Genomic DNA, 27,748 nt, shown 5'->3' with positions numbered 1-27,748 from the left:
ACATACCCGGTACATAAAATAATCGATTTAAGTTAACCGTTATTTCTTATATCTGTCTTTTTTTGGTACATTCAAAATCTCTAGCTATAAACAGGGATAGAGGAGGATATAATTTGGAGTAAAATTTCTCTACTAGCAATCCAACAGAAATAAGATAGATTTCACAGGTTAGAATTTCAACGTCATGCTCTCTATGTTATGTTATTTTGTGTTGTTTTGGTTTAAGGTAGTTTCACATAGAAATATTTGAATTATTAAACGTAGAGAATATGTGATTTTTTTTTTTTCGTTTATTATAGTTTAGTTTTTATTTTATATTTTATTAATTTTTGTGTTTAAAAAAAACAAACAATGAATCCTTGTATTATACCAACTGCATCCGAAGACACTGTAGGAGATGGGAGGTGGATATCTATGGTAAGTATTTCTATAAGTATTTGAGTATACCCTTTTAATATACTGGTTTTAAATAAACATATTATATTTCGAAAAATATTTATGTAGTTATTTGAATTTTGTTTAAAGATATAGTAATAAACTAAAAGAATTTAAAAAAGTTAAATACGATTAATAAATGCCCTACTAGCGTTGCGGAAGCTACAAATAAAACGTTTGAGATACTAATACAATTATACAATTTACAACTGAGAAAAATAACAGTAGGTATGTCGTCTATACAAACGAATAAAGACTTATTTTTAGCTAATCTAGCTCTTTTAATAGAAAAAGATAAAAATCTATAATTTTTAAATTTATATGTGTGTGTTTAAAATTCAGAAAAGATTAGATATGTGTTTTAAAAACATTAAATAACAATATACTATTATATTATCAAAGATATTTAAACTAATTACAACCGAGTTTAAATATCTTTGTATATTATCATAAGATATTTAAAGTGTGTTTATTAAAATAAATTGTTTGTTATTACTATTACCACACGATAAAAAAAACAGCGTCAAAAGGGTCGGGGAAATAAAGAAAAGTACGGTAGACCCAAATAATGACGTCTAGAGCTTGACCTTGTCAAAATTATCATCGATTATCGTTCCCCAGCCGTCTTTGACGCCGTTTTTTTCGACTGTATGGTAGTAGAAATAACAAATTGTTTATTAGGCATAATCGTCTAACAATAGGTCGTCCTCACAGAAAACACCATCCGTTGTCATACAAAGGTGACTGTGACGGCGTTTTTTTATCGTATTGTGTAAAAAAGTTTTCACTAGAGGATAGGTATCCAAAAAACGGCTGAAAAAAATAATAATCTCATTCTGAATTAAAAGGCTGATTGTCTTATAGGTGAATACCGATGCCATATAGACTATACAGGGTGTCCCAGAAATAGTATAGTTCAATCCCAGGAGCACGCCTATGAGGTTTTTTTCGCGAAAAGATTTTTTTGAAAATTTTTTTGGATTTTTTTTTAGTTAAAAAACATAATTTCTTGATAATATGACAACATAGGGATTAGATTAAATTTACAACAAAGAAAATCCAGAAAAGATCCAGTGGTTCTCAAAATTTTAGCAAAAATACATTTTTTTTTTGGAAATTTTCATAGTAAAATAACTCCGTTATTTTGGAAAAACGATAAAGAGAAAATACGTTTCTTTTATCGAGATCTACCACCCCTTAAAATTCTTACACTTATTTCTGGGACACCCTGTATAGGTGATAAATGAGTAATGAGTAGGTAGCTGTTTTATTCTTGTTTTATTGTACTAAATTGGAAATTACCAAAGGTCAAGGGTCATAATTTAACTGTCTGGTTTCTGCCTTATTAAAAAAACCTTTGGCATTAGCAGCATTCCTGGAATATTTTTTATATTCTTAAATATGTTTTTTTTTTTCTCAGAGGTTTTATTTTAAGTCTATGTTTGATATACTTAGATAAAATATTCTACAGGGTGAGTCTTAAATAAGTGCAAATATTTTCAGGGCTGATAGATCTCGATAAAAGAACCATATTTTCTCTTTGCGGTTTTTCAAAATAACCGAGATACCGTAAAATGGGGTGAATAGAAACATAGTGGTGAATAGAAACAAATTTTCTGAAAAAAATCAAATCACGATTAAAAATATTCAAAGTAAAAAGAGTCGACATATCTAATTTTTCTATCATTGGTAATACACAATAAAATGTAAAAACTATATTTTTATCTGTGGCAGCACTGTTTCTGTCAATCAGCTCATCAATAAATGTGAGATCGATTTATCACCCTATTTTGTATGGCGCGAAAACTTTATAAATAAAATATTTATTTTTAAAGTAATACATAAGCTGGTACATGTAAGTTGTCATATTATATGTATTGTTATTTATTGTTAAACCTACTTAAATATGTAATAATTTACTGTTTCTAATCACCTTGTTGGAAGTAGAATAGATAAAAACATTAACATCAATGTGTGTTTCTATTCTCCCCGATAGCAGGTGAATAGAAACACAAATGTTATTTTTATTTAATATTTATATGCATATTTTTCAAAAATCAAATTATATGTATACGCAGAGAACAAACAAAGACCCATGTTTTAAAATATTCGGGAAAATAATACCACATTTTTATCAACCGGTATATCGCTAATAGCCTACGAAACTGTTTCTATTCACCCCATTTTACGGTATTTTACTAAAAAAAAATACAAAAAATTGATTTTTTCCTTAAATTTCGAAAACCACTGAATCTTTTCTAGGTTTTCTTTCCTATAAATTTAATCTATCATCTAAGTTGCCATATATTATGAAGATATTATGTTTTTGTGTGGTCTGGTATAAGTATTTTTATTTCAGCACAACAGATTTGTACAACAAGCAAAGACCAGCGAACCAGAGGTGGTCTTTATTGGTGACAGTATCATTCAGCAATTACAGTTCAGCACTCTATGGACTGAGAGAATCAGTGCCTTACACTGTATAAACTTTGGTATTGGAGGTGATAGGTACGTACGTCATTTCTATACTTTGAATAAAAATATTAAGGAAGAAGCTAAAAAAAATCCTTTTTTGATAAAATGGATGACAATGAAACAAAGTCTGAGCCTTTTGCACCAAGTGAATCACTGATTATCAGCCATCTGAAAGGTCTGATTCTATCGATGTTGAAAGCATATAGTTTGATTTATCATTATTTTCACTATCACTACATCAGTAAGTTAGGCGGTTTTTCTCTTACAAATACTTAGATATCTGCCGTGTGGTTGATCTGAATAAAACTGCACGAGGAAGAAAAATCTTATCATTTCATATAGACGTAACGTAACACACTCTAAAAGGCAACACATGAAAGATCTTCTTCCCTTTATCCCGCCTATATTCCATAATTTTTATAAAAATCGAAGAAAACACTATTAATAGGCAATGTGAAGTCAACAAATCCCTTAATGACGAAGAAGAATGTACCGATGAACAAATTTATATCTAAAATTTCAAATACACACACCGGAAAAGTCTAGGGATATTACAATTTTATCCAGCCATCGTCAGTAATTTTATTATTTGCATTTCTGATATAATAAATTTAAAATAAACAAATAGTTTACAGGACGTATTGGAAATAAAAATGCGAAATTTACCGATTTTTTCAAATTTACCTTGATTTTTATTGAACTCAAAAAAATACACACATTTTTTTAAATTCTAAACTGTGAATTAAAAAAAAAAGATAAAACCATTTTTACTTAATAAAGGGTATGACCTCTACTGTTCATTACAGCCCTACATCATCTCTCCATGCTCCTGATCAGGTTGTCGATCTCTTCTTGAGGTACAGCCTGCCACGCTGCATTCACGGCCCGAACCAGATCCCTACGAGTTTCACGAGGCATACCCATTCTCAAAATTCTTCTTTGGACCGCGTCCCATACGTGCTCGATGGGGTTGAGGTCTGGAGATTGTGCCGGCCAGGGTAAGATGTTTAATTGATGAGCATTGCTAAACTCACTTACCACTCTGGCTGTATGAGGCCGTGCATTGTCATGCATGAGAATGAAGTTTCTCCCAAAATCATTGGCATATGGTAACACGACAGGCTCAACAATTACCCTTTCAAGAAAAACGAGATCGGTTTTTCGGCCAAACTGGACTCCTCCCCAGACCATAACCGTGCCACCTTGATAAGGGTGCACATCCTGAACATGATCCAACCGAATAAGTATTCCCGGTTCTCTCCATGCCCTAAGCCTTCTCGAATCCGGATGAATTCCAAAGCGGGACTCATCCGTGAAGAGAACATTGACCCATTGTTCATTCGACCACTGAACATGATCTTGAGCCCACAAATATCGTACCTCTCGATTTCCTCTCGTTAAGGGTTGAGCTCTCCAGGTGCGTCTGCTTCTTAAGTTGACCTCTCTTAATCTATTGCGAACAGTGTCAGGACTAACGGTTACATTATGTGTTTCCTGGAGAATTAAACTAAGCTCTGGTGCTGTAAGAGTCGGTCGGCGCCGGCGTCGAGCATTTAATTGTAAAAAATGATCTTGCTGAGGGGTAGTAATGCGATGTCGCCCTGTGTGCCTTTCAGCAACATCACCACTTTCACGGTAGCGTGCACTTAATCGCGATATTACACTTTGCGTTGTATTTAATGCTCTAGCTACGTCGATTTGGCGCATTCCAGTTTCGAGCATACCCATGGTTTTTAGCATTTCGTGTCTGTTAAGATGTCTACGCTTCATAATGTCGTTTAATACTAAACAGAGTTATTTGAATGAATTCTGGCCAGTTATCATAAAAACATAGCCAGTACAGGTTAAATTCGAACAATTGATGCTAGGTGTTTTTTATACATTTGACAAAAAATGCACAAACACTTCTACAAATATCCCAAATTTAGAAATAACTAGTGTGACTACTTCGTTTCAATCGAAGTAGAAAGAATCGGCCTACAAATATGTGGTTGTTTATTCAAAACATTTATTTTTAACTTTAATAAAATTATATTCCTAGATTTTTCCGGTGTGTGTATTTTCAGTTGTATTTTGGGTTACTTTAGTTTGCAATTATACCATTTAAAATATAATAAAGCAAGTTTTCTTCTCCAGCTTGTTTTATTTTAATCAAGTAATATTAAAAAATTTTAACTCTCATTTTCTCCATAATTATCTACTAGGACTTGATCCAGTTCATTTCTGAACCCCTCATATAAAGTTCAGAAAAGTACAAAATGTGTTCTAATTCACGAATACATGGATAACATTATACTCCTTTCTTAATCTTTTTATTCAGAGGTTTTAACACTATAAAATAGATTATTTTTGATGATTTTTATTTGTTTTTGAAAATCTTAATGCTTCTAGGGTAGAAAACGTGTTATGGAGAATAGAAAATGGAGAATTTGATTTTAACACTCCTATAAAAGCAGTAGTTCTGTTTGTGGGAACAAATAACACTGATTGTACACCTCACGAAATTTTTGAAGGGATTTTGGAAATAATCAAGGCAATTAAGAATCGTTTGGGCAAAGTTTACATTGTTATACCTGTAAGTATATAATTTTACGAAAATTTTGCAAAAATACCGTATGATTGAAAAAAAAACGGCGTCAAAGACGACTGGGGAATGACAATCTATGATAATTTTGGCGAGGTTAGTCTCTAATTGATATAAAAATCATTTTTACTCAATATAAAAATCAATTACAACTTTCTTAACTGGCAGTAAGCACCGTTAAAAGATAAACAAGAGTGCTAGGGCTTGACCTCGCCAAAATTGTCATCGATTGACATTTCCCAGCTGTCTTTGACGCCGTTTTTTTTTCATATGAAGAAATATATCCTTTTTGTTTCTTTTTTTAGACTATTTTACCTAGGGGTCAGTTCCCCAATCCGTACAGAGAAAGAAACGATCACGTGAACACGTTTTTGATCGATAAATTCTCGAATGAAGCTAACAAAGATGAGCTCACAGAAAATGTGTACGTGGTACCAATTCACGAGAACATTGTAGGGAACGACCAAACCATATCACATCACATCATGCATGATTATTTACATTTAACCAACAACGGATATACAAAAATATTTGGGAAAGTATACGACAAGTTGTGTGAATTGTTAAAATCTAAATAAAAAATATTCTATTTTTATTAAACTTACAGGATATGATTTTATTTATTTAATTTAATTTTGACTTCTTTAGGTTTTAGTTTTTTTTTGTGTGTATAAATTTTTGCCAATGGATATTAAACATAATACATAATTATTTGTAAGATTATACTTTGCGATTTTTTAGACAATAAATATAATATTTTTACTATTTACATAAAAGGATTTATTAGTTTATTTTACATTTTTTCTAAAAAAAAAAATATCTGCATTCTTTTTGCTATATATTAAGTCGTAATATTATGTACACTTTGTATTATCTATCACTCTTCCATAGATCTTTGCTTGCTTCAACCATTTTGATTACGAAATTTTGGATTTGGACTGATCTACTCTCCACACTATCCAGAATATTTCCGTGGTTAGGTTCGTGATCTGTATCGTACGAAGTTATACAGAGATTGGTTATAAAACTGAATCCAAAAACTGTCATTCCACAATGTTTGGCTACGATAACTTCTGGAACTGTTGACATACCTACGGAGTAAAATTAGATAAGTCAAATATTAATTGAATTTAATTTTATTTCGTTAATTTTAAGTCTCTGCAAGTAAATTCTGAGAGAAGGCGCACTCGTCGAAGCTCATTCTTCCTACCCCTATATCTCTGTGATTAAGCTATGTCTTTGAATAAGAAGACTAAAGGAAGGAGCATAAAGCCCCGTTCTCAGAACTGCGACTGTCGCCAGCGAGACGACAAAAGAACCAATCAGATTTGTACAAAATTCAAACAGCTGTCAATTTTAAATTTAGTACAGCTCCCATTGGTCGTTTGAAGTGTCAATCAGTGTCGCTGTCGACACGACGCAGTTCTGAGAACGGGGCTTAATGCTATCCATGTATTCATGCATGGTGGGCGGAAAAAGAACTCTAGGGTGGGGATCCTTGACAGTTCTGTTTGACGATTCATTTGACGCATTTGAATTTGATTTGAAATTTTGTGGATTTGTCAGTCTTTACGGAGCTTATTTTATGTTATTTATTATTTATTCTACTACTGATAGTTGTATAAAGGTAGTAAATCTAGATGGAAATTGTAGCAGAACTTAAATTAACAGTGACACTATCGCGATTTATCGAAAAAGACTCTAAAATAGTTGGTTGTGTAGCGTGCGGTAGATCTCGGCAAAAATTGAGTGAAATAATGGAACGATTAGAATTATATATTTTTATAACAATTTTAATAACTACCAACATTTATTCACAACGTAAAACAACAAATTATTGAGTCTACCCAACGTCTACCCTACATCATAGTTTTACATGTTTTAAATAAAATTAGAACGGCACTGATAAACCGGAATTTAAGTCGGCCATATTTGAGGCCCATCGCGATGGACCTAAGATTTTTGATATGCTCCTTCCTTAGTCTTCTTATTCAAAGAGCTATGTTAAGGCCCCACGTTGGGCACCATAATGTGACCTTGGATTTGGGTTTTGTTGGCAAAAAACATATCCGTCCCTTTATTTATTGCAAGACTACTTACTAGATACTAAATAAAAATGAATATTTACCTACGGCATCTACCCCTAACATTAAAAGAGCTCTAGATTCAGCGACTGTTTCATAATTCGGTCCTGATACAATAGCATAAACACCTTCATGACAGTTACTTTTTAATCCTACTTGTTTGGCTATGTCGCGAGCTATACTGATCAGTTTTTTGTTATAAGCTTTGTTCGTGGGAATAAATCTGTCACCAAAATTGTCATCGTTGGGACCTCTTAAGGGATTCTCACCTGAAAAAATAATAGAAACTCAGATAAATAATATAAATTGATCGGACCTAACATATACAAACTAAATGCTAGATTGTCACAATTTCGTTTTATTATTATTTTATATGGTTTTTATTATGTATTACATACCTCCAAAAGAGAGAAAATTGAAATGGTCTTTCAAAATCATCACATCGCCTACTTTGTACTGGGGATTCAACCCTCCAGCTGAATTTGTTATAAACAAACCCTCGACACCTAAGAGCTTCATTATTCTTATTGGTTTCGTTATTTCTCTAACTGAGTATCCTTAAAAAGAACAATATGAGTTTTATATTTACTGTAAAACCGTCTCAAATATTGGCTTTTGTCAAAGTCCTTAGATTGTATTATAAGCTACAACCACAGCTTACAGAATAACATAGCTTTGACACTCGCCAATTTTTCCCACGCTCGAATTTAAAACGCCCCACTCCGACGATGCGCTAACTGAATTAAGCGACCGACAGTCAGCCTCATTCAGTCGATGCATAGCCTCCACCGGTGGCGCGTAGGGCCGTATTACGGCAGATTTTAATTCGATTTTTTTTCTTATATTTAACCATAGGTATTTTTGCTTTTATTTCAATTTTATTTTTATTGATGGAATGGGAAAAGGTTTTCCGGGATGTGCGGCTGCTGGTTGCACAAATAATTATGGAAATAATTCAAAATATAGTCTGTTTAATTTTCAATTCAATTCAAAAGTATATTCAAAAATTAATGTTCAATTCAAAAGTATATTCACACTTTAGAGCTTTTCAAAACGATGAAGACTACTTATTTGGAGGCTTGCTAATGCCAAGTGACCATTTTTTTATTTAGTTTCCTCATTGGAGGCTATTTTTATAAGCTTTTATTTAACTTGCTTTGTATGTAACTATCTATGTATGTATGTATGTTTGTTCAGGGGCAAATCTTGTAAGCTAAATTTAAACCACTTCCTTTTATTGTAGGAGATTGAAATTTGGCATGTAGGTTCAGTCCCGATGACAATACATTTTTTGCAAGGCATGACCCGAATTTTTGACAGCTGTCAAAATGGCGGCATTTTGAGGTTTTGATTTTTTAAAATTCTATTTATTATATATATATATATATATATATATATATATATATATATATATATATATATATATATATATATATATATATATATATATATATATATATATATATATATATATATATATATATATATATATATATATATATATATATATATATATATATATATATATATATATATATATACAGGTTGTTAACTCGACAGTTACTTATAGGGAAACAGAATGGCAACAATGCCTATTGAGAACGTATGCATTATTGATTTTTCTGCCGACTCGTCCCGTCGCGTCGTGTATCGACGAGCGGGCCGAGGTTATTTCAACCATAAAACTCTTGCCGCGAGTAATGAACAATTTAACAACCTGTATAGGTATATTGTGGGTATATATATATGAAAAAAAATATATGGGCGGCCATCTTGAAAAAATGACAGTTTAATGACATGTCAAAATTTCAGTCAACCGATTTTCATAAAAATTGATATATAGGGTGGCCAAAATGATGATGTGACAGCTGTCAAATAATTTCAAATTTGTCCGATTTTGATAAAAATCGATATATTGGATGCCCCCTACCCCATAGTCGGTTTTCATTTTATTTGTCTCACATTTGAACTGTCAAATTTAACAGCTGTCGTTTTTTTTAAGTTCTCCTTTTTTAATGAAAATCGATATACATATTATTAGGATACCCATAGAAAGTTATTTAAGAAAAAAATTGAGTTTAAGTGTGTGGCACTGAGAAACAAGCATAACTAAAAAGTAGATGATAAATTTTATAAAAAAACCTTTTTTAAAAACAAGCTTTTATTTAAATACACTAAAAAGAATAAAATAAACTCTTTTTCTTTAAAACTTTTATTATAAACTTAGAACGTCATTACACAATTTTAATATTAGATATATAAAAGCTTGTCGCGAGATTTCTCTACATCGATAAACAAGTAAATTAACTAAAACCTGTGTCTACCCTGTCTCATTCTCAAAGTTTCTGTTATGATAGACCACTAGACCAGGAATTACAAGATAAAGTTGTCGTACCAGATTTTTATGAGTGCAAATGTACACTCAAATCTCGCGACAAGCTTTTATATAATATTAAAATTGTGTAATGACGTTATAAGTTCATAATAAAAGTTCTAAAGAAAAAGTTTATTTTATTCTTTTTAGTGTATTTAAATAAAAACTTGTTTTTAAAAAAGTTTTTTTATAAAATTTTTCAGAACAATTTTGAAGAACTTTTCTTAAATGAAAATATATTATGTAAATTCGTTAAATTATTTCAGACAATTAAATTCAACCATCAATCAAAATTTTCCTATAATGTATTTTTTGTTAAATTTATACGCAAAAGTTAGAAATTATTATACCTTAAAGAATATTACTAAGAACTTAAATGTAGCAAACAAAAACCGAAAGCTCCTAATTTAGAAACATTCGTAAATAACTATAAGTAATCAATGTACTTATTTCATTTTGCTGTTATTTCTAGAAATAAATTAATTAATTTGTTTTTTAAATGTTTTTCTTTGAGAATGCATATTTATTTAAAGTCAACAATTTAAAAAACGTGTATCTAAATTATGTTTAGCACCAGTCGAATAATTTTTTACGTCACGTGTAAAATTTTTTTGAATACATCTCTGGGCTGACTGGCGCTTACGCGGCTATTGGTTTTGGCGAGAGAGCTCGCCGCTCTAGTGTTCCCCCTCTTTCGAATCGCAAATCCGAGCGTAAAAAGATCAAAGCGGCACGCTACACTGTCCGAGCTGGTCTTTACTTAAGCCCCGTTCTCAGAACTGCGACTGTCGCCAGCGACACGACAAAAGAACCAATCAGATTTGTACAAAATTCAAACAGCCGTCAATTTTAAATTTAGTACAGCTCCCATTGGTCGTTTGAAGTGTCAATCAGTGTCGCTGTCGACACGACGCAGTTCTGAGAACGGGGCTTTAACCTGTGCTACAACTCAAAAAAGTGGGGCACACAATAGTCATTTTTCTTATTCCTCTTTCATCAAGAACTATACCAATATTTCTACATTTATATACAGGGTGGTCCGAACTGTATTTCGGAAACCTCACAGCAGATTCTGCAGATAAAAACAAGTAAATAAGTTCGTACAAATGTATGTTTGAAAATGCTTAGTTTCGGAGATACAGGGTGTAGAAGTTTCATTTTTATTTCTATTGTTTCCAAATAAATTCCGAAGTAACGTCAATATTTGGATGAAAATTGGCGTCTAGGAGTTTTTTGACATGAGAAATTTTATTTGGATGTCAATATGACTCCTGTTTGTAGGGGGCGCCGCCTACATGTGTTTTTTAACTGTTTTGAAAAGTAATTACTTATTACTTTTCGTCCGTACCTGTATAAAACTACTGAGTGAAAAAATATACATTTCCATGATTTTTTATGTAAAAAATGTCTCTTGGTAAAAATCGCTACGAGCAACCGTTCTCGAGATATTTAGAATGAAATAATCAATACTGACATGAAATGAAACTTCTATACCCTTATCTCAGAAACTAAGTATTTTATGACATACATTTTTAATAACTTTTTTACTTATTTTTATCTGCGGACCACCCTGTAGAATAGGTATATAGGGTGTCATTGAAATGGTGACCCTATATCAAATGTAATACTGAAAAATGTAATAAATGTGTAAATTTTGACCCTATATCAAATGTTGATACTGAAAAATTATTTGGGAAAGCGGAAAGGGTAAATTTTGCAAGGGTATAGGGGGTTGTTTCGCGAATAACTTTTTTGAGGTTATTTTTTTTACAACGTGGGTTCATTTTTTGAAAACTACATCCTTTTTCCTTCAAAAAAGGTACTCTTGTTGCACATCGCCCAGAGTGATGGTTTTCGAGAAAATTTAAGGCAAAGAGTTTGCTCTGACGGGTTGCTAACTGGTTAATCAACATAAACTTATGAAAGTTATGGCAGTTCAAAAGTAACCAATTAGCTATCAAATAATTAATTAAAAAATCAAAATTTCATTATTTCTAAAACATCTTATTGCTTTAAAAAACGAAATAACCCACTAGATTTCTACTTCTGGGGCGACATGAAAGCTTTGGTTTAGGTACTCAGTACCGATTAATACTGAAGAGCAACTACGGCAACGCATTATTGATTGTTCCAATCCAATTCGGACAACACCAAAGATATTCCACAGGGCACGCAGATTTTGGAGAAGAAGAGCAGATGTCTGCATTGAAATGAATGGTGGTCACTTTGAACATTTACTATGAATGAATTAAGGAATGCATTATTTTAATAAGAAATTTTGGTAACTGGTTTATTTCATTTTTAAAGCAAAAAGACGTTTTAAAAATTATGAAATTTTGGTTTTCCAATTAATTATTTAATAACTACTTGGCTACTTTTGAACCGCCATAACTTTCATAAATTTATGATGATTAACCAGTTAGCAATCCATCAGAGCAAACTCTTTGGCTTCAATTTTCACGAAAACTATCACTCTGGGCGATGTGCATCAAGAGTACCTTTTTTGTAGGAAAGGGTATATAGTTTTCAAAAAATGAACCCACGTTGCAAAAAAAATAACCTCAAAAAAGTTATTCACAAAACAACCCCCTACCCTTGCAAAAACTACCCTTTCCGCTTTTCCAAATAATTTTTCAGTATCACCATTTAGTTTAGGGTCAAAATTTATGGCAGGGGATTTTTTTTCAAAATTTTATCTCGTTTTTTAAGCCTACAATTTCAAAACAACCGTTTTTTAAATTGACCCTTTCAGTGCCCCTAACTCCCTTCATATGCATTTTCGCCCTATACTTATAGGAACTTTTTTTACTATTTTTAGGAGTATTATCACCCCCCGATTTTTTTTACACCATTTCAATGACACCCTGTATTACTCTCATACAGAATATCACAATATATAAAGTACGTCTGCTGGATCTGTGTCTAAGAAAGGAATTCGGACAAAAAAACATTTAAATAAACAGCAATATATTTTATACGTCGTCTTGACGAGTACGTCACCGCAAATCGCTCCGCCCACTCATTTTATTGGCTACTTGCAAATTTGTCGAATTTTTATTGATGGTACGCGTCGTCTAATTTTTTACGTAAAACATCGAGAGAATATCGTTTCCCCTCTCACGGATACCCCGTAGCTACAGAACGAACAGACGCACAGTGATGCAGAAGTTCCCAATAGCGGCAGAAAATCAAAATATCAGAAGTATTTTTTTTTTAATTATAATTTCACTCGTATAGTTCCAAATAGTCCATATTTTCAGAATCGTGAAGATTTTTGAATAAAAACGGCCCCATTATTAATCCCTGATAAGAAATGTTCAAGCTTATAAGATTATTAGCTGGAGCTAAAATATTTTGATTAAATTTTGGTTAAATAAAATTAGTGCGTTTAACGTTGGCGATAAATTAGCTAAAAACTGATGGTACTCTGAGAAAGTACAATGTTTTCAACTGTTTTTCCTCATGGTAATTCTAGTTTTAACTTCTCTGGTACCATAAAAAAATCAATAAAGACCTTGATGTAATTAAGAACTGCTTAATCTAAAATCACATTTTATGTAAGCTAATACAAAATGCTCCAAATTGCTCCAAAAAAATATGATGTAGGTTACAATTATTAGCCTTTTTTCTTCATAACTACGAAGTTTCATGACCAACATTAACCCACAAATACCCTTTAAGTTTGCCTAACTCTCCAAAATCATATTTAGTTTCCCAAAATAAATTACGTATGACAGTATATTACTGGGTGTTTCTTAGGTGCTGTCAAATATTGTTGTTGGTTATTTTTAATTAGTTTTAGAAAGGAAACTGTAATATATTTTCTCTTATTCAATTTAATTTTCGATATACAAAGTATTCAAATTTTAAAATAATTTTTAATGTGTAATTTTAACTAGCTTTTCCCAGTTAAGCCTAAAAGTTTTTATTCGTTTTGTGCTTATATGACATTAAATTTAATATTATTAGAAATCTCATTAATTTAGAATAATTATTGTTAATATAAACTACAAAGACGTGTCAATGTGTCTATGATGCGTCAATATTCAGTCAACAATTTTTATTAATAATGTCATGCACCTTCTAGATACTAATTTTCTCGGATATAGTAAGAGATCACCTCTCAAGTAAAATAAAGCGACTTCTCCTGTCAAGTAAAATAGAACTGCATCCTGAGGCTCCAAAACTTATTATAGATTAAATTGTTCTATTTTTTATCCATTTGCTAAATCCATCTTAAATATATTATCCATCTTATCTAGAAGCTTTAGGGTAATATTTAGTTTCTTTTTCTTGCGTATTAAATTCTTGTAACTAAGTTCTAATTATAATCCAAGTATAATATTTTTACCACAGGTAATTACAGATATTTCCAAATTATAGAACATTTAAAAATATAACTAAAATTAAATGGTTGTAAGTGAACAACTGCTTACATCTAATGCGAAAAGAGCGCTCAGTCTTTTAGATGTTTTGGTATTACTTTCATTAATAGCTAACTAGATAAAATATTAAGATCTATTTAGTTTCTTTTTTTCTCATGGAAATGAATGTAAATATATTTTTTAAATTGAATTTAACTAATACTTATTGGTAACTAGTTCTGAAAAAAGGATTAATTATATTAAAACGAAATGCTAATTCTATTGTAAGGGGCTGAAAATAAAACCCTGTATATTTATTTATTAGTAGTTATAAACTTGTTTTGAGTGTTTAAACTTTACAAAGAATAGAGTATTAAATTAATATGCTATTAAAGACAAAATAATATAATTAAATTTTTACAACCCATTTTTTATTTTTTACAGCCAATTTAAGTACACTCTGTATACATAATTCAATTTTCTGAATTAAAAACATCACTTATATACTTGGGAAACCACATTTAACAAAAATAATTTTAAAAAATGTAGTAGTAAGTTGAGAAATTATTTTTTGCCACTTTTCGCGTTTTCGGCATCACTGTGAGACGTACTGTACAGGGTGGGTCAAATGCGACGTTTTTAAATGGAAACACCCTTTTCTATAGGAGATGGACGAAAACTAATATCGGTGTCTGGAGCTCAATTTTTGTCAAAAACATGATGGTGAAAACCGCATATCGATATCTGTTACTGTTTCGGAGTTACGGGGTGTTTTTCAAAAATATGCATTTTTAACAAATCGCTGTAACTTTTTTGCTATGGAAAATTTTGTATTTTTATGAAAACATTTCCAAAAGCACCTTTTTACGTAAATTTAATGGTTTTAGGGTATAATTTTTTTTAAAATTAATAATTTAAGAATTATCAACAGAAATTTGATTTTTTATATGGGACACCCTGTATATTTTTAATTTACTTGAAAATAATTTAAAATTACAACTTTCAAAAATATAACACACTTGATATTTTGCTCGATTCCTCTTCGAGATATAGAGTATATAAAAATTCGCCCGCTTTAAATAAGTAGGCTTTGAACGGCACCGGTTGTAATGCAAAAAAATTCTAGCTGTGAGAATCAATTAAAACGAAAATAATATTTGCTATGAGAGATGCAGAATTGTATAACAATTTAAAATATATTTAACCAACATCAACACATTTAAACTATATCTAATAACAATAAAAATAAATAGCAAACCAAGACATGAGATTTTGCTACAGGTGTTCGACATATCGACCGTCTTCTGTTAGGGGCAGTTTTTGAACATTTCTCGCGGAATTCATTAACTTCTTGTCTAGATTATACTGAAGAATAAAGAACCTTTATTCTTCCGCAAATATATCCATAAGATAGGATCCATGGGCACTAAGTCAGGCGGCCTCGACGGCCAATGGCTGGGATCTTGGTTAGCTATTCAATTATTCTTGAAATTAGCTGCAAAAATGTGCTGATAACTTCAGCGTTCCGAGACGGCGCGTCGTCTTGCTGGAAAAATATGTTTTCGAGTTCCATTAAGGGCATATCATCAATAAGGGTCCAAAGCCTACTAGTTAAAAGTGGCGCACTTTTAAAAATTCTGTATTTCGAAGGGAATTATCACAAAATATCAAGTGTGCTATATTTTTGGAAAGGTATTTTAAATTTTTCAGTTAATTAAAATATGGAGAAGTGTCCCAAAAATCAATTTATCTGTTGATAACTCTTAAATTATTAATTTAAAAAATATATACTTAAACCATTAAATTACATGAGATGCTTTGGCTCTAAATGTTTCCACAACGTACAAAAATTACGGCCCTTGTTAACACCGTAATCGAAACAATAACGAATATTGAAAACAGCGGCTGATTTGTTAAAATGCACATTTTTGAAAAACACCGTAACTCCGAAACGGTAACAGATATTGATGTGCGGTTTTCACCATCATGTTTTTGATGAAAAATTGAGCTCCAGACACCGATATTAAGTTTTCGTCTCATCATGTTCTGAAAGTGAGCTCAGACGCCGATAATTATCGTCTGGTGTTTCCATTCGCATCCTGTGTTTATTCTTTATCTACCTTCAAAATAATGGAACCTTCCTTGCATACAAACCACGTTGACATGGCTGAGCGTTCCAAAGACCAGCCTCCCATGATGCCCTTGGACAGTACTGACTGGGAAATGTGGAATTTCCTCATAATTTATGCTGACGGGATTTTCAACCAAATCAGCCAAACTACCTAATAAAATACAAAAATATAGATGAACCATTTTTTAGAAATAATCAATTAATTTTCGTAATCTATACTAATATATAAAATCCTTAAGTGACTGACATACTGATTAATCTTGCTCAAACCACTCAACGTAAGAAGCTCAATTTTGGCATACAGGTTGATTCTGGGGTATGGGAGTTCGATGAAGGGAAGGGGACGAAATTCCAGTTCCAGAGGTGAAACCACCCCTCAAATATTACAATATTTTTATTTAAAAAACGGTCAAGTTTTCCGAAAACGCTTAAGAAACACGTATATTTTATTTTTGTTTTTTACATATTTTAAGATTTTTTTAAAAATGTATACAGGGGTGTTTCGAAAAATCTGGTCATTGATCAATCACGATCCTAGCAAAGCGCTTGACGTAAAAGCTTAAAGCTTGACGTAAAAGCTGATTTTTGGAAAACAGATTGACTTTAGAGGTTCGATATGAGAGGGATTTTTCTGAAATTCCAGTTCCAAGAGGGTGAAACCACCCCTCAAATATTACAATATTTTTATTTAAAAAGAAACGTCAAGTTTCCGAAAACGCTTAAACACATATATTTTATTTTGTTTTTTACATATTTTAAGATTTTTAAAAATGTATACAGGGTGTTTCGAAAATCTGGTCATTGATTAATCACGATCCTGCTTAAAGCGCTTGACGTAAAAGCTGATTTTTGGAAAACAGATTGACTTTAGAGATTGTAGAGGTTCGACATGAAGGGATTTTTTCGAAATTCCAGTTCAAGAGGTGAAACCACCCCTCAAATATTACAATATTTTTATTTAAAAAAACGGTCAAGTTTCCAGAAAAACGCTTAAAACACGTATATTTTATTTTGTTTTTTTACATATTTTAAGATTTTTAAAAATGTATGCAGGGGTGTTTCGAAAAATCTGGTCATTGATTAATCACGATCCTGTTTAAAGCGCTTGACGTAAAAAGCTGATTTTACACTGGAAAACAGATTGACTTTTAGGATGTAGAGGTTCGACATGAAGGGATTTTTTCGAAACCCCAGTTCCAAGAGGGTGAAACCACCCCTCAAATATTACAATATTTTTTTATTTAAAAACAGTCCAAGTTTCCGAAAAAACGCTTAAACACGTATATTTTATTTTGTTTTTTACATATTTTAAAGATTTTTTTAAAATGTATACAGGGTGTTTCGAAAAATCTGGTCATTGATTAATCAACGATCCTGCTTAAAAGCGCTTGACGTAAAAACTGTTTATTTTGGAAAACAGATTGACTTTAGGGTGTAGAGGTTCGATAAGAGGATTTTTCGAAATTCCAGTTCAAGAGGGTGAAACCACCCCTCAAATATTACAATATTTTTATTTAAAAACGGTCAAGTTTCCGAAAAACGCTTAAACACGTATATTTTATTTTGTTTTTTTACATATTTTAAGATTTTTTAAAAATGTATACAGGGTGTTTCAAAAAATCTGGTCATTGATTAATCACGATCCTGCTTGCTTAAAGCGCTTGACGTAAAAAGCTGATTTTTGGAAACAGATTGACTTTAGGGTGTAGAGGTTCGACATGAAGGGATTTTCGAAATTCCAGTTCCAAGAGGTGAAACCACCCCTCAAATATTACAATATTTTTATTTAAAAACGGTCAAGTTTCCCGAAAAACAGCTTAAACACGTATATTTTATTTTGTTTTTCAATATTTTAAGATTTTTTAAAAATGTATACAGGGTGTTTCCAAAAATCTGGTCATTGATTAATCACGATCCTGTTTAAAGCGCTTGACGTAAAAAGCTGATTTTTGGAAAACAGATTGACTTCAGGATGTAGAGGTTCGACATGAAGGGATTTTTCGAAACCCCAGTTCCAAGAGGGTGAAACCACCCCTCAAATATTACAATATTTTTTATTTAAAAAACGGTCAAGTTTCCGAAAAAACGCTTAAACACGTATATTTTATTTTGTTTTTTTACATATTTTAAGATTTTTTAAAAATGTATACAGGGTGTTTCGAAAAATCTGGTCATTGATTAATCACGATCCTAAGCTTAAAAAGCGCTTGACGTAAAAAGCTGATTTTTGAAAACAGATTGACTTTTAGGGTGTAGAGGTTCGATAAGAGGGATTTTTTCGAAATTCCCAGTTCAAGAGGGGTGAAACCACCCCTCAAATATTACAATATTTTTTTATTTAAAAACAGTCAAGTTTCCGAAAACGCTTAAACACGTATATTTTATTTTGTTTTTACATATTTTAAGATTTTTAAAAATATGTATACAGGGTGTTTTCGAAAATCTGGTCATTGATTAATCACGATCCTGTTTAAAGCGCTTTGACGTAAAAAGCTGATTTTTGGAAAACAGATTGACTTTAGGGGTGTAGAGGTTCGATAAGAGGGGATTTTTCGAAATTCCAGTTCCAAGAGGTGAAAACCACCCCTCAAATATTACAATATTTTTTATTTAAAAACGGTCAAGTTTCGAAAAACAGCTTAAGCAACACATTATATTTTATTTTGTTTTTCACATATTTTAAGATTTTTAAAAGAAATGTATACAGGGTGTTTCAGAAAATCTGGTCATTGATTAATCACGATCCTGTTTAAAGCGCTTGACGTAAAAGCTGATTTTTGGAAAACAGATTGACTTCAGGATGTTAGGGTTCGACATGAAGGGATTTTCGAAACCCCAGTTCAAAGAGGGTGAAACCACCCTCAAATATTACAATATTTTTTTATTTAAAAACGGTCAAGTTTCCGAAAAAACGCTTAAACACGTATATTTTATTTTGTTTTTTACATATTTTAAGATTTTAAAAATGTATACAGGGTGTTTAGAAAATCTGGTCATTGATTAATCACGATCCTGCTTAAAGCGCTTGACGTAAAAAGCTGATTTTTGGAAAACAGATTGACTTTAGGGTGTAGAGGTTCGATAAGAGGGGATTTTTCGAAATTCCAGTTCCAAGAGGGTGAAACCACCCCTCAAATATTACAATATTTTTTATTTAAAAAACGGTCAAGTTTCCGAAAAACGCTTAAACACGTATATTTTATTTTGTTTTTTTACATATTTTAAGATTTTTTAAAAATGTATACAGGGTGTTTCGAAAAATCTGGTCATTGATTAATCACGATCCTGCTTAAAAGCGCTTGACGTAAAAGCTGATTTTTGGAAAAACAGATTGACTTCTAAGGATGTAGAGGTTCGACATGAAGGATTTTTCGAAACCTCAGTTCCAAGAGGGTGAAACCACCCCTCAAATATTACAATATTTTTTTATTTAAAAACCGGTCAAGTTTCCGAAAAACGCTTAAACACGTATATTTTATTTTGTTTTTTTACATATTTTAAGATTTTTTAAAAATGTATACAGGGTGTTTCGAAAAATCTGGTCATTGATTAATCACGATCCTGCTTAAAGCGCTTGACGTAAAAAGCTGATTTTTGGAAAACAGATTGACTTTAGGGTGTAGAGGTTCGATAAGAGGGGATTTTTCGAAATTCCAGTTCCAAGAGGGTGAAACCACCCCTCAAATATTACAATATTTTTTATTTAAAAAACGGTCAAGTTTCCGAAAAACGCTTAAACACGTGTATTTTATTTTGTTTTTTTACATATTTTAAGATTTTTAAAATGTATACAGGGTGTTTTCGAAAAATCTGGTCATTGATTAATCACGATCCTGTTTAAAAGCGCTTGACGTAAAAAAGCTGATTTTTGGAAAAACAGATTGACTTTAGGGTGTAGAGGTTCGACATGAAGGGATTTTTCGAAATTCCAGTTCCAAGAGGGTGAAACCACCCCTCAAATATTACAATATTTTTTATTTAAAAAACGGTCAAGTTTCCGAAAAAACGCTTAAACACGTATATTTTATTTTGTTTTTCACATATTTTAAGATTTTTTAAAAATGTATACAGGGTGTTTCGAAAAATCTGGTCATTGATTAATCACGATCCTGTTTAAAGCGCTTGACGTAAAAAGCTGATTTTTGGAAAACAGATTGACTTCAGGATGTAGAGGTTCGACATGAAGGGATTTTTCGAAACCCCAGTTCCAAGAGGGTGAAACCACCCCTCAAATATTACAATATTTTTTATTTAAAAAACGGTCAAGTTTCCGAAAAAACGCTTAAACACGTATATTTTATTTTGTTTTTTTACATATTTAAGATTTTTAAAAATGTATATACAGGGTGTTTCAAAGAAAATCTGGTCATTGATTAATCACGATCCTGCTTAAAGCGCGCTTGACGTAAAAAGCTGATTTTTGGAAAACAGAGATTGACTTTAGGGTGTAGAGGTTCGACATGAAGGATTTTTCGAAATTCCAGTTCCAAGAGGGTGAAACCACCCTCAAATATTACAATATTTTTATTTAAAAACGGTCAAGTTTCCGAAAACGCTTAAACACGTATATTTTATTTTTGTTTTCACATATTTTGAGATTTTTTAAAATGTATACAGGGTGTTTCGAAAAATCTGGTCATTGATTAATCACGATCCTGTTTAAAGCGCTTGACGTAAAAAAGCTGATTTTTGGAAAACAGATTGACTTCAGGATGTAGAGTGTTCGACATGAAGGGATTTTCGAAACCCCAAGTTCCAAGAGGGTGAAACCACCCTCAAATATTACAATATTTTTATTTAAAAACGGTCATTTCAAGAAAAACGCTTAAACACGTATATTTTATTTTGTTTTTCACATATTTTAAGATTTTTAAAAATGTATACAGGGTGCTTCGAAAAATCTGGTCATTGATTAATCACGATCCTGTTTTGAAAGCTTGACGTAAAAAGCTGATTTTGGAAAACAGATTGACTTCAGGATGTAGAGGTTCGACATGAAGGGATTTTTCGAACCCCAGTTCCAAGAGGGTGAAACCACCCCTCAAATATTACAATATTTTTATTTAAAAACAGTCAAGTTTCCGAAAAAACGCTTAAAACACGTATATTTTATTTTTGTTTTTTACATATTTTAAGATTTTTTTAAAAATGTATACAGGGTGTTTCGAAAAATCTGGTCATTGATTAATCACGATCCTGCTTAAAGCGCTTGACGTAAAAAGCTGATTTTTTGGAAAACAGATTGACTTTAGGGTGTAGAGGTTCGATAAGAGGGATTTTCGAAACTCGAATTCTAAAGGGGTGAAATTATCCCTCAAATATTAAAATATTTTTATTTAAAACCGGTGAGTTTTTACGGAAAGAATTATTTAGTTGTTTTACATATTTGAAGATTTTTTATAAATTTATACAGGGTGTTTCATAAAATATGATGATTGAGTAATCACGATTCTGCTTAAACTGCTTGACGTTTAAACCTGATTTTTTTGGCAAACCAGGATTGACTGTGGGGTGTAGAGGTTCGATAAGGAGGGGTTTCTCGAATCTCAATTTCCAAGAGGGTGAAAACGCCCCTCAAATATTACAATATTTGTTATTTAAAAAACGTCGTTAGTCTTTCGGGAAAACGCTTGGACAAGCATAATTTATTTGGTTTTTTACATATTTTGAAATTTTTTTAAAAATCATACAGGGTGTTCCAAAAAGTTGGGTAATTTCTTAAGCACGATTCTGCTTAAACTGCTTGTCATCGTAAAAATTATTACTTTATAGCTTCAGTTGTAGGAAAAGAAAATTCTAATGTTGAAATATTTTTTGCAAACGGATTTTTCAAAAGTCAAATTCCAACGAGATAAAACTACCCCTCAAATATTACCAAGTTATATAATAATATCGCCATATTGTTTTTTCTCATGCTGACATAAATGTGAGAAAATTTTATCCAGTTTGTATGTTAATGGAAATTCTTGCTTTGCTTTATCATCACCATTACAAACGATTAATTCGACGCGAACGAAGTCGCGGGTACACGCTAGTAATGTGAAGCAACATTGCTACTTTTTTGCTCTTCTGTTCTAAGCTATAAAAATCGAGATTAAAACTTGTCAAAAATTAGCATTAATTATAGGAAGATTATAAAAGGATAGAAAGTTTCCCAGATGCACAAATCTATTTCCAAAAAATAATTTTTCTGGAATTTTAAACGACACAATATTTAAAAATCATTTTTACTCTATATAAAAATAAATTACAACCTTCTTAAGCGCTATTAAAAAATAAAGAAGAGTACAGACCAAGTGAATGACGTCTAGGGCTCGACCTCGCCAAAATTATCAACGATTGTCATTCTCCAGCCCTTCTTGGCGCCGTTTTTTTTTCGTTCGTATGGTAGGTACTTACCCAAGCCAGTTCCACATATTATAAGTAATTTTGGTTTAGATGATATTCTGTTAGCCAGATAATCAGCAGCCTCACGCAGATCTTCCAAGTTAAACCTAAGAAATGTAAATATCAATTTAAATTTGGTTGTGATCTTCATACTATAGTGCGCGTAAAAAAGTCAGCATTCAACTGAATTTTTTTCTAGTTAAAGAAATGTGAAAAGAAAAGGAAACCCAGTTAATTTGTGTTTGTTTGGGTAAAAATATAAAATTAACCATATCTGTTTTCGGGAAACACTTACATAGATAAAATAAAAAATAATCATTAGAAGCGATAACCGATTTATAGAAAAAAATAGTCACAATAATAACATTACGCATTTTATTTTTTATACGTTATCATTTATATAATTAACTGTACAGGGTGGGTCAAATTCGACGCTTTTAAATGGAAACATTCTTTTCTATAGGAGATAGACAAAAACTAATATCGGTGTCTGGAGCTCAGTTTTTGTCAAAAACATGACGGTGAAAACCGCATATCGATATCTGTTACTGTTTCGGAGTTACGGGGTGTTTTTCAAAAATATGCTTTTTTAATAAATCGCTGTAACTTTTTTGCTATGGAAAATTTTCTATTTTTATGAAGACATTTCCAAAGTACCTTTTTGCGTAGAATTTATTGGTTTAAGTATAATTTTTTTAAAATTAATAATTTAAGAATTATCAACAGAAAATTTGATTTTATTAATTAATTTTATTTTATTAATTGCTATACTTTTTAATGTACGATCATTCACAATGTCTAAAATACACAATTAAAATTATAGAATATCCTAGCAAAAGCTTGCAGCAGTCAGTTGTATCCATAAAGAAAGCCTACTAATTAGCTTATAAGACAATAAACTTTTCATTTTTAACCACAATTTCTCTTGACGGATGATAATCAAAGACCAAAATGACATTACTCGCAAATTTTAATTATAATTAGAGGAAAAAGTTGAAAGTTTGTTCATTTTTTTACTAATTGAAAATTACAACCACTAATTTTGACGTTCTGAATGCTTATATTGAAATTAGAGGAACAAACTTGTACACGAATTGAAACCACTAATTTAGTCCACTAATTTCGAAGTTATGAATAAAGCCTTAAGCCCCATACTCACACTTCGCTCCTTCCTCGCCTTACTTCCTCGCGTTTCTTCGTCCCTTCGTTTCCTTCCTTCGTCCATTCGATGCTTGGCAATTAGTCAGTTATACAACAACACACCACAAAATATTTTTAATATAGCAGCTACATGTTTAATATGAAATATCTAGCAACCTCTAAAATTTTTAAAAAATCCGAAAGGCGCATAATTTTTATTTTATAAAACTGCAATTCTTTGTCGTGTCAAAAATAAAAATTGAATTTTAATAATATATTTTTTTTTTTAATAAATCCGAATATTTCAGTATCATGTACCAAGGGTATATCAGTATGAATGTACAAGGCGAGTCAACAATAGAGTAAAGTTTATTATGTAATTTATATCGAAACCATGAAATATGACATACTAATTAAACGTTAATGATGTCAATCCCCTATTTCTTCAGATATTTTTTGTAAAGGCATCATGCACATTATTTCTATTTTTTATTTTTGTCGCTACTGATTACCTACATAAATATGGACATGCATTTTTTCACAAATATGAAGACAATATTGTTTTTTTTTTTCTTCCATTTTTTAGACTATTGTGTGTGAATTATTTTTTATATCGACTGGCGATTGCTAGATGTACAGGATGTCCCATTTGTGTGTGTTTTATGGGGTTTCTGGTTTATGAGTAGAGATATAAATATGCTGTTTTCACATCATTGTTCTACCACTATTATGAAAACTAAATATGCTACATGAAGAAATAACTTTGAACTAAGAAGGATAAGGATAAATGTATATTTATCCTAGCCTCTTAGTTCAAAAATGTATTTCTTATTTCTTTCTCTTTTTTTACTTTTTTATTTTTTAATTAGTAGAAATTTTTGCATTTTTCAATAACCTTTGTATCTCGATTATCTGGCATAACTTATCGAAAAAGGTGAAAAGGGTCAGTGATGGGCGGTGGGTAAGCACCAATTTGTAGATAAATAAAAATCTGGGTATATATGTATATACCTGTAGATTTAGATGAACATCCTAATTTTAATAAAGGGTTTCCGACGACCGCATAGTAAATACCCGGTATAATACCGGGAATAGAAATATACTAATATGTAATATCTACAATATATATAAGAAATATTGTAGATATATACTCGTATTCCTGACATTACTGGTATTATATGGGGTATTTACTATGCGGTCGTTGGAAATACTTTTATAAAAATTAGACTGTTCATCTAAATAATACAGGTATATACCGATATACTGATTTTTGTTTTGTTCTACCCATTGAGTAGGTACTTACCCACCGCCCATGTCTCGTTTTTCAGGTAGAATGGCAGTGACGAGAGTGGTTCTTCGTTGGGAGCTGTATATATCGAAAAAACTATTGAAACGACTCAACTTATGTTCTTTTTTTTTAAACAGGACACTCTATATATTATTTTTTATTTTATTTGCCTTGTTATGAGCTTTCGAAAATTATAATATACTCTATAGTTATTTATTTAGGTACTGCTAAACTGCTAAACGGCTCTTATTTTATTTAACTTAATTTTACCAGATAATTTTGCTATGCATCGTGATATTTTGATAAACTACACGGAAACTGAACTTGTGCTGCTTTTAAATAACATGCCAATAACAAACATTTTACGTCGAATAAATTAGTTGATTGTTTTGATTACCTGATTTAAACCGGCCGACTATGTAATAAAGTTAAATAATGCATTTTTACTCCCGTTTATGAAAATAAGTATTTTAGAAAGCTCAAAAAATAAGGAAAATAAAATAATATAAAAAATATCGTATTTAAAAAAAACATATAAGTTTTAGTCAATTTAAAAAAAGACAGATTCCAACGAAGAAATAGTTACGTCACTGCATTCGACGTGAAAAACTGTACGGGAGACCGTTTTCACCTTTTCGATAAGTTATGATACAAAGGGGATCGAAAAATGCAAACATTTCAGATTCGCCTTGTATTTTAGGAAGTAAGAGAGCTAGGACATATGTATGTCTATGTAGCATCTTTAGTTTCATAAAAAAGTAACAGCGTAACGTAAAAACCGCATCTTTGTATTTCGACTCATAAACGAGAAACCTTGCAAAACACACGAAAATGGGACACCCTGTACAGACGTACTGCGAAATCAAGAAATCAACTACGAATGAAATCCAAGATCGATTTATATATTTTATATATTTTAATATTTTTTGTGTTCGTGATAATTCGCTGCTACTTCCTCCAAAAACCGACAATACGTGGAAGGAGCGTTTCGAGGAAGTAAACGGACGAAGTAGCGTTTTGACGAAGGAGGAAGGAACACACAGTCGCATAAAATCGACATTTTCCCATAGTAAATATATGATTTTTGGACGAAGGGACGCGAGGAAGGAACGAAGTGAAGTAGCTAAGTGTGAGTATGGGACTTTAAACTAAAATTTTAACAAAATAAAAAAATAAAGTTAAAACTTACTCATCTCTAGCCTTACTCATGTTAAAGCTGAAAAAATAACTAAACGCTCACTGCCTGCACTACAGATAAAAAAAACCTTATTGAGGCTAGCAAAGACTGGCACCACTATACCGAGCGCATTAAAAAAGTCATAGGCCCTACTAGTACGCGTCTATACAAGTTATGTTGGTACGCAGGTAGTTCTTCAGAGGCAGAAAGATTTCTAACTAGTGATAATAATTGAATTGATATATAATTCAAGACTATTCGAAAATTGGAGCTCGTGAATATCGAGTACTACTACCACTCTAGTATGTTCTGTATTAAGAATCTTATCAGTGCTATATGTATCGCTCTTATTAACTTGGTATAAAGTGCAATAACATCTTGTGGTATTTGACATGATGTAAATAAGTTAAAGTATGTAATAATGAAAATATAGGTAGACGGTTTTTTTTACTTTTGTGAACGTGAAAATATATAATTAAATAAATATTATAAGACCTTGGATTCAATTTGATATCCTAGTTTATCTTAATATGATTATTACATATTTTATTTTTATTTTAACATTGTATAATAATTTTTGTATCAAGGGAATTATAGAGTCTTATTAATCTTCTGATATATTTGTATTAGCGCTGTTGGTAGAAACCTCGATAGAAACATTGTTTGTTGCCAGATTACTATTGTATTAAATAGCTATTGACGGTTGTTGTCAATTGAGCTCAGTTTTTTGTCAAAAAAAAACGCCTTTCGCACGAATTTGGCACACTAAAATGAAGAAAGATTAATCTAAAAAACTGAAGAAACACGACAAGCGTTTGTTCCACCTAAAAGTGAACCCGTTTACCAAAAAGAATATAAAAATACCTTCATTGGATGGAACAGAAAAATATTGGGCTCAACTTTCGTTTAGCTGAAATCTGTTATATAAAAAATGACTTTATATATGCGTTCTAGAAGACGTTAGGAGTACAAATATACAAAAATTTTCCTGCGGAAATGCGTCATTTTCATTTTTCGGACTTTAGTATAGCCGAAATCTGTTACATCAAAACTAGTCTTCGGGGTGTGTTTTAGACATTTTTCTAAAGATAAAAACACAAAAAAGTGTCTGAGGAATTTTTTATTTTTACTTTACATAAAAAAATGCTTTGACTTTAGAATAGCCGAAATCAGTTACATGAAATATGAACTTATATTTGTATCTTTTATACGAGCCTTTACGAGCAAAGAAATACAAAAAAATTCCTGCGGAAATGTGTACAATGTCATTTTGTGCATTTTGTTTTTCATAAATTTTTCAGTTTAGAAG

General features: G+C 31.3%; 2 protein-coding genes across 2 annotated transcripts; one reads left to right on the top strand and one right to left on the bottom strand.

Moving 5' to 3' along the window:
- The first annotated feature begins 137 nt into the window (after window positions 1-137).
- Window positions 138-6,217, top strand: LOC115888669 (platelet-activating factor acetylhydrolase IB subunit gamma-like). Its single transcript, XM_030908450.1, has 4 exons — window positions 138-417; window positions 2,795-2,943; window positions 5,302-5,485; window positions 5,800-6,217. The coding sequence occupies exons 1-4, from the start codon at window positions 352-354 to the stop codon at window positions 6,070-6,072; spliced, it is 672 nt and encodes a 223-aa protein (XP_030764310.1). The 5' UTR covers window positions 138-351; the 3' UTR covers window positions 6,073-6,217.
- An 85-nt stretch (window positions 6,218-6,302) lies between these two features.
- Window positions 6,303-26,775, bottom strand: LOC115888667 (purine nucleoside phosphorylase-like). Its single transcript, XM_030908449.1, has 6 exons — window positions 26,452-26,775; window positions 22,847-22,941; window positions 16,437-16,598; window positions 7,977-8,135; window positions 7,623-7,847; window positions 6,303-6,585 (listed from the first exon to the last, which is right to left on the bottom strand). Exons 1-6 carry the CDS (start codon window positions 26,469-26,471, stop codon window positions 6,365-6,367), a joined length of 882 nt encoding a protein of 293 aa, XP_030764309.1. The 5' UTR covers window positions 26,472-26,775; the 3' UTR covers window positions 6,303-6,364.
- Between the last annotated feature and the right edge of the window lie 973 nt (window positions 26,776-27,748).

The sequence above is a fragment of the Sitophilus oryzae genome, unplaced genomic scaffold, assembly GCF_002938485.1.
Source record: "Sitophilus oryzae breed Bouriz unplaced genomic scaffold, Soryzae_2.0 scaffold_806_pilon_pilon, whole genome shotgun sequence".
Taxonomy (NCBI): Eukaryota; Metazoa; Arthropoda; class Insecta; order Coleoptera; family Curculionidae; genus Sitophilus; species Sitophilus oryzae.
This window is presented reverse-complemented; position numbering and strand designations above follow the sequence as displayed.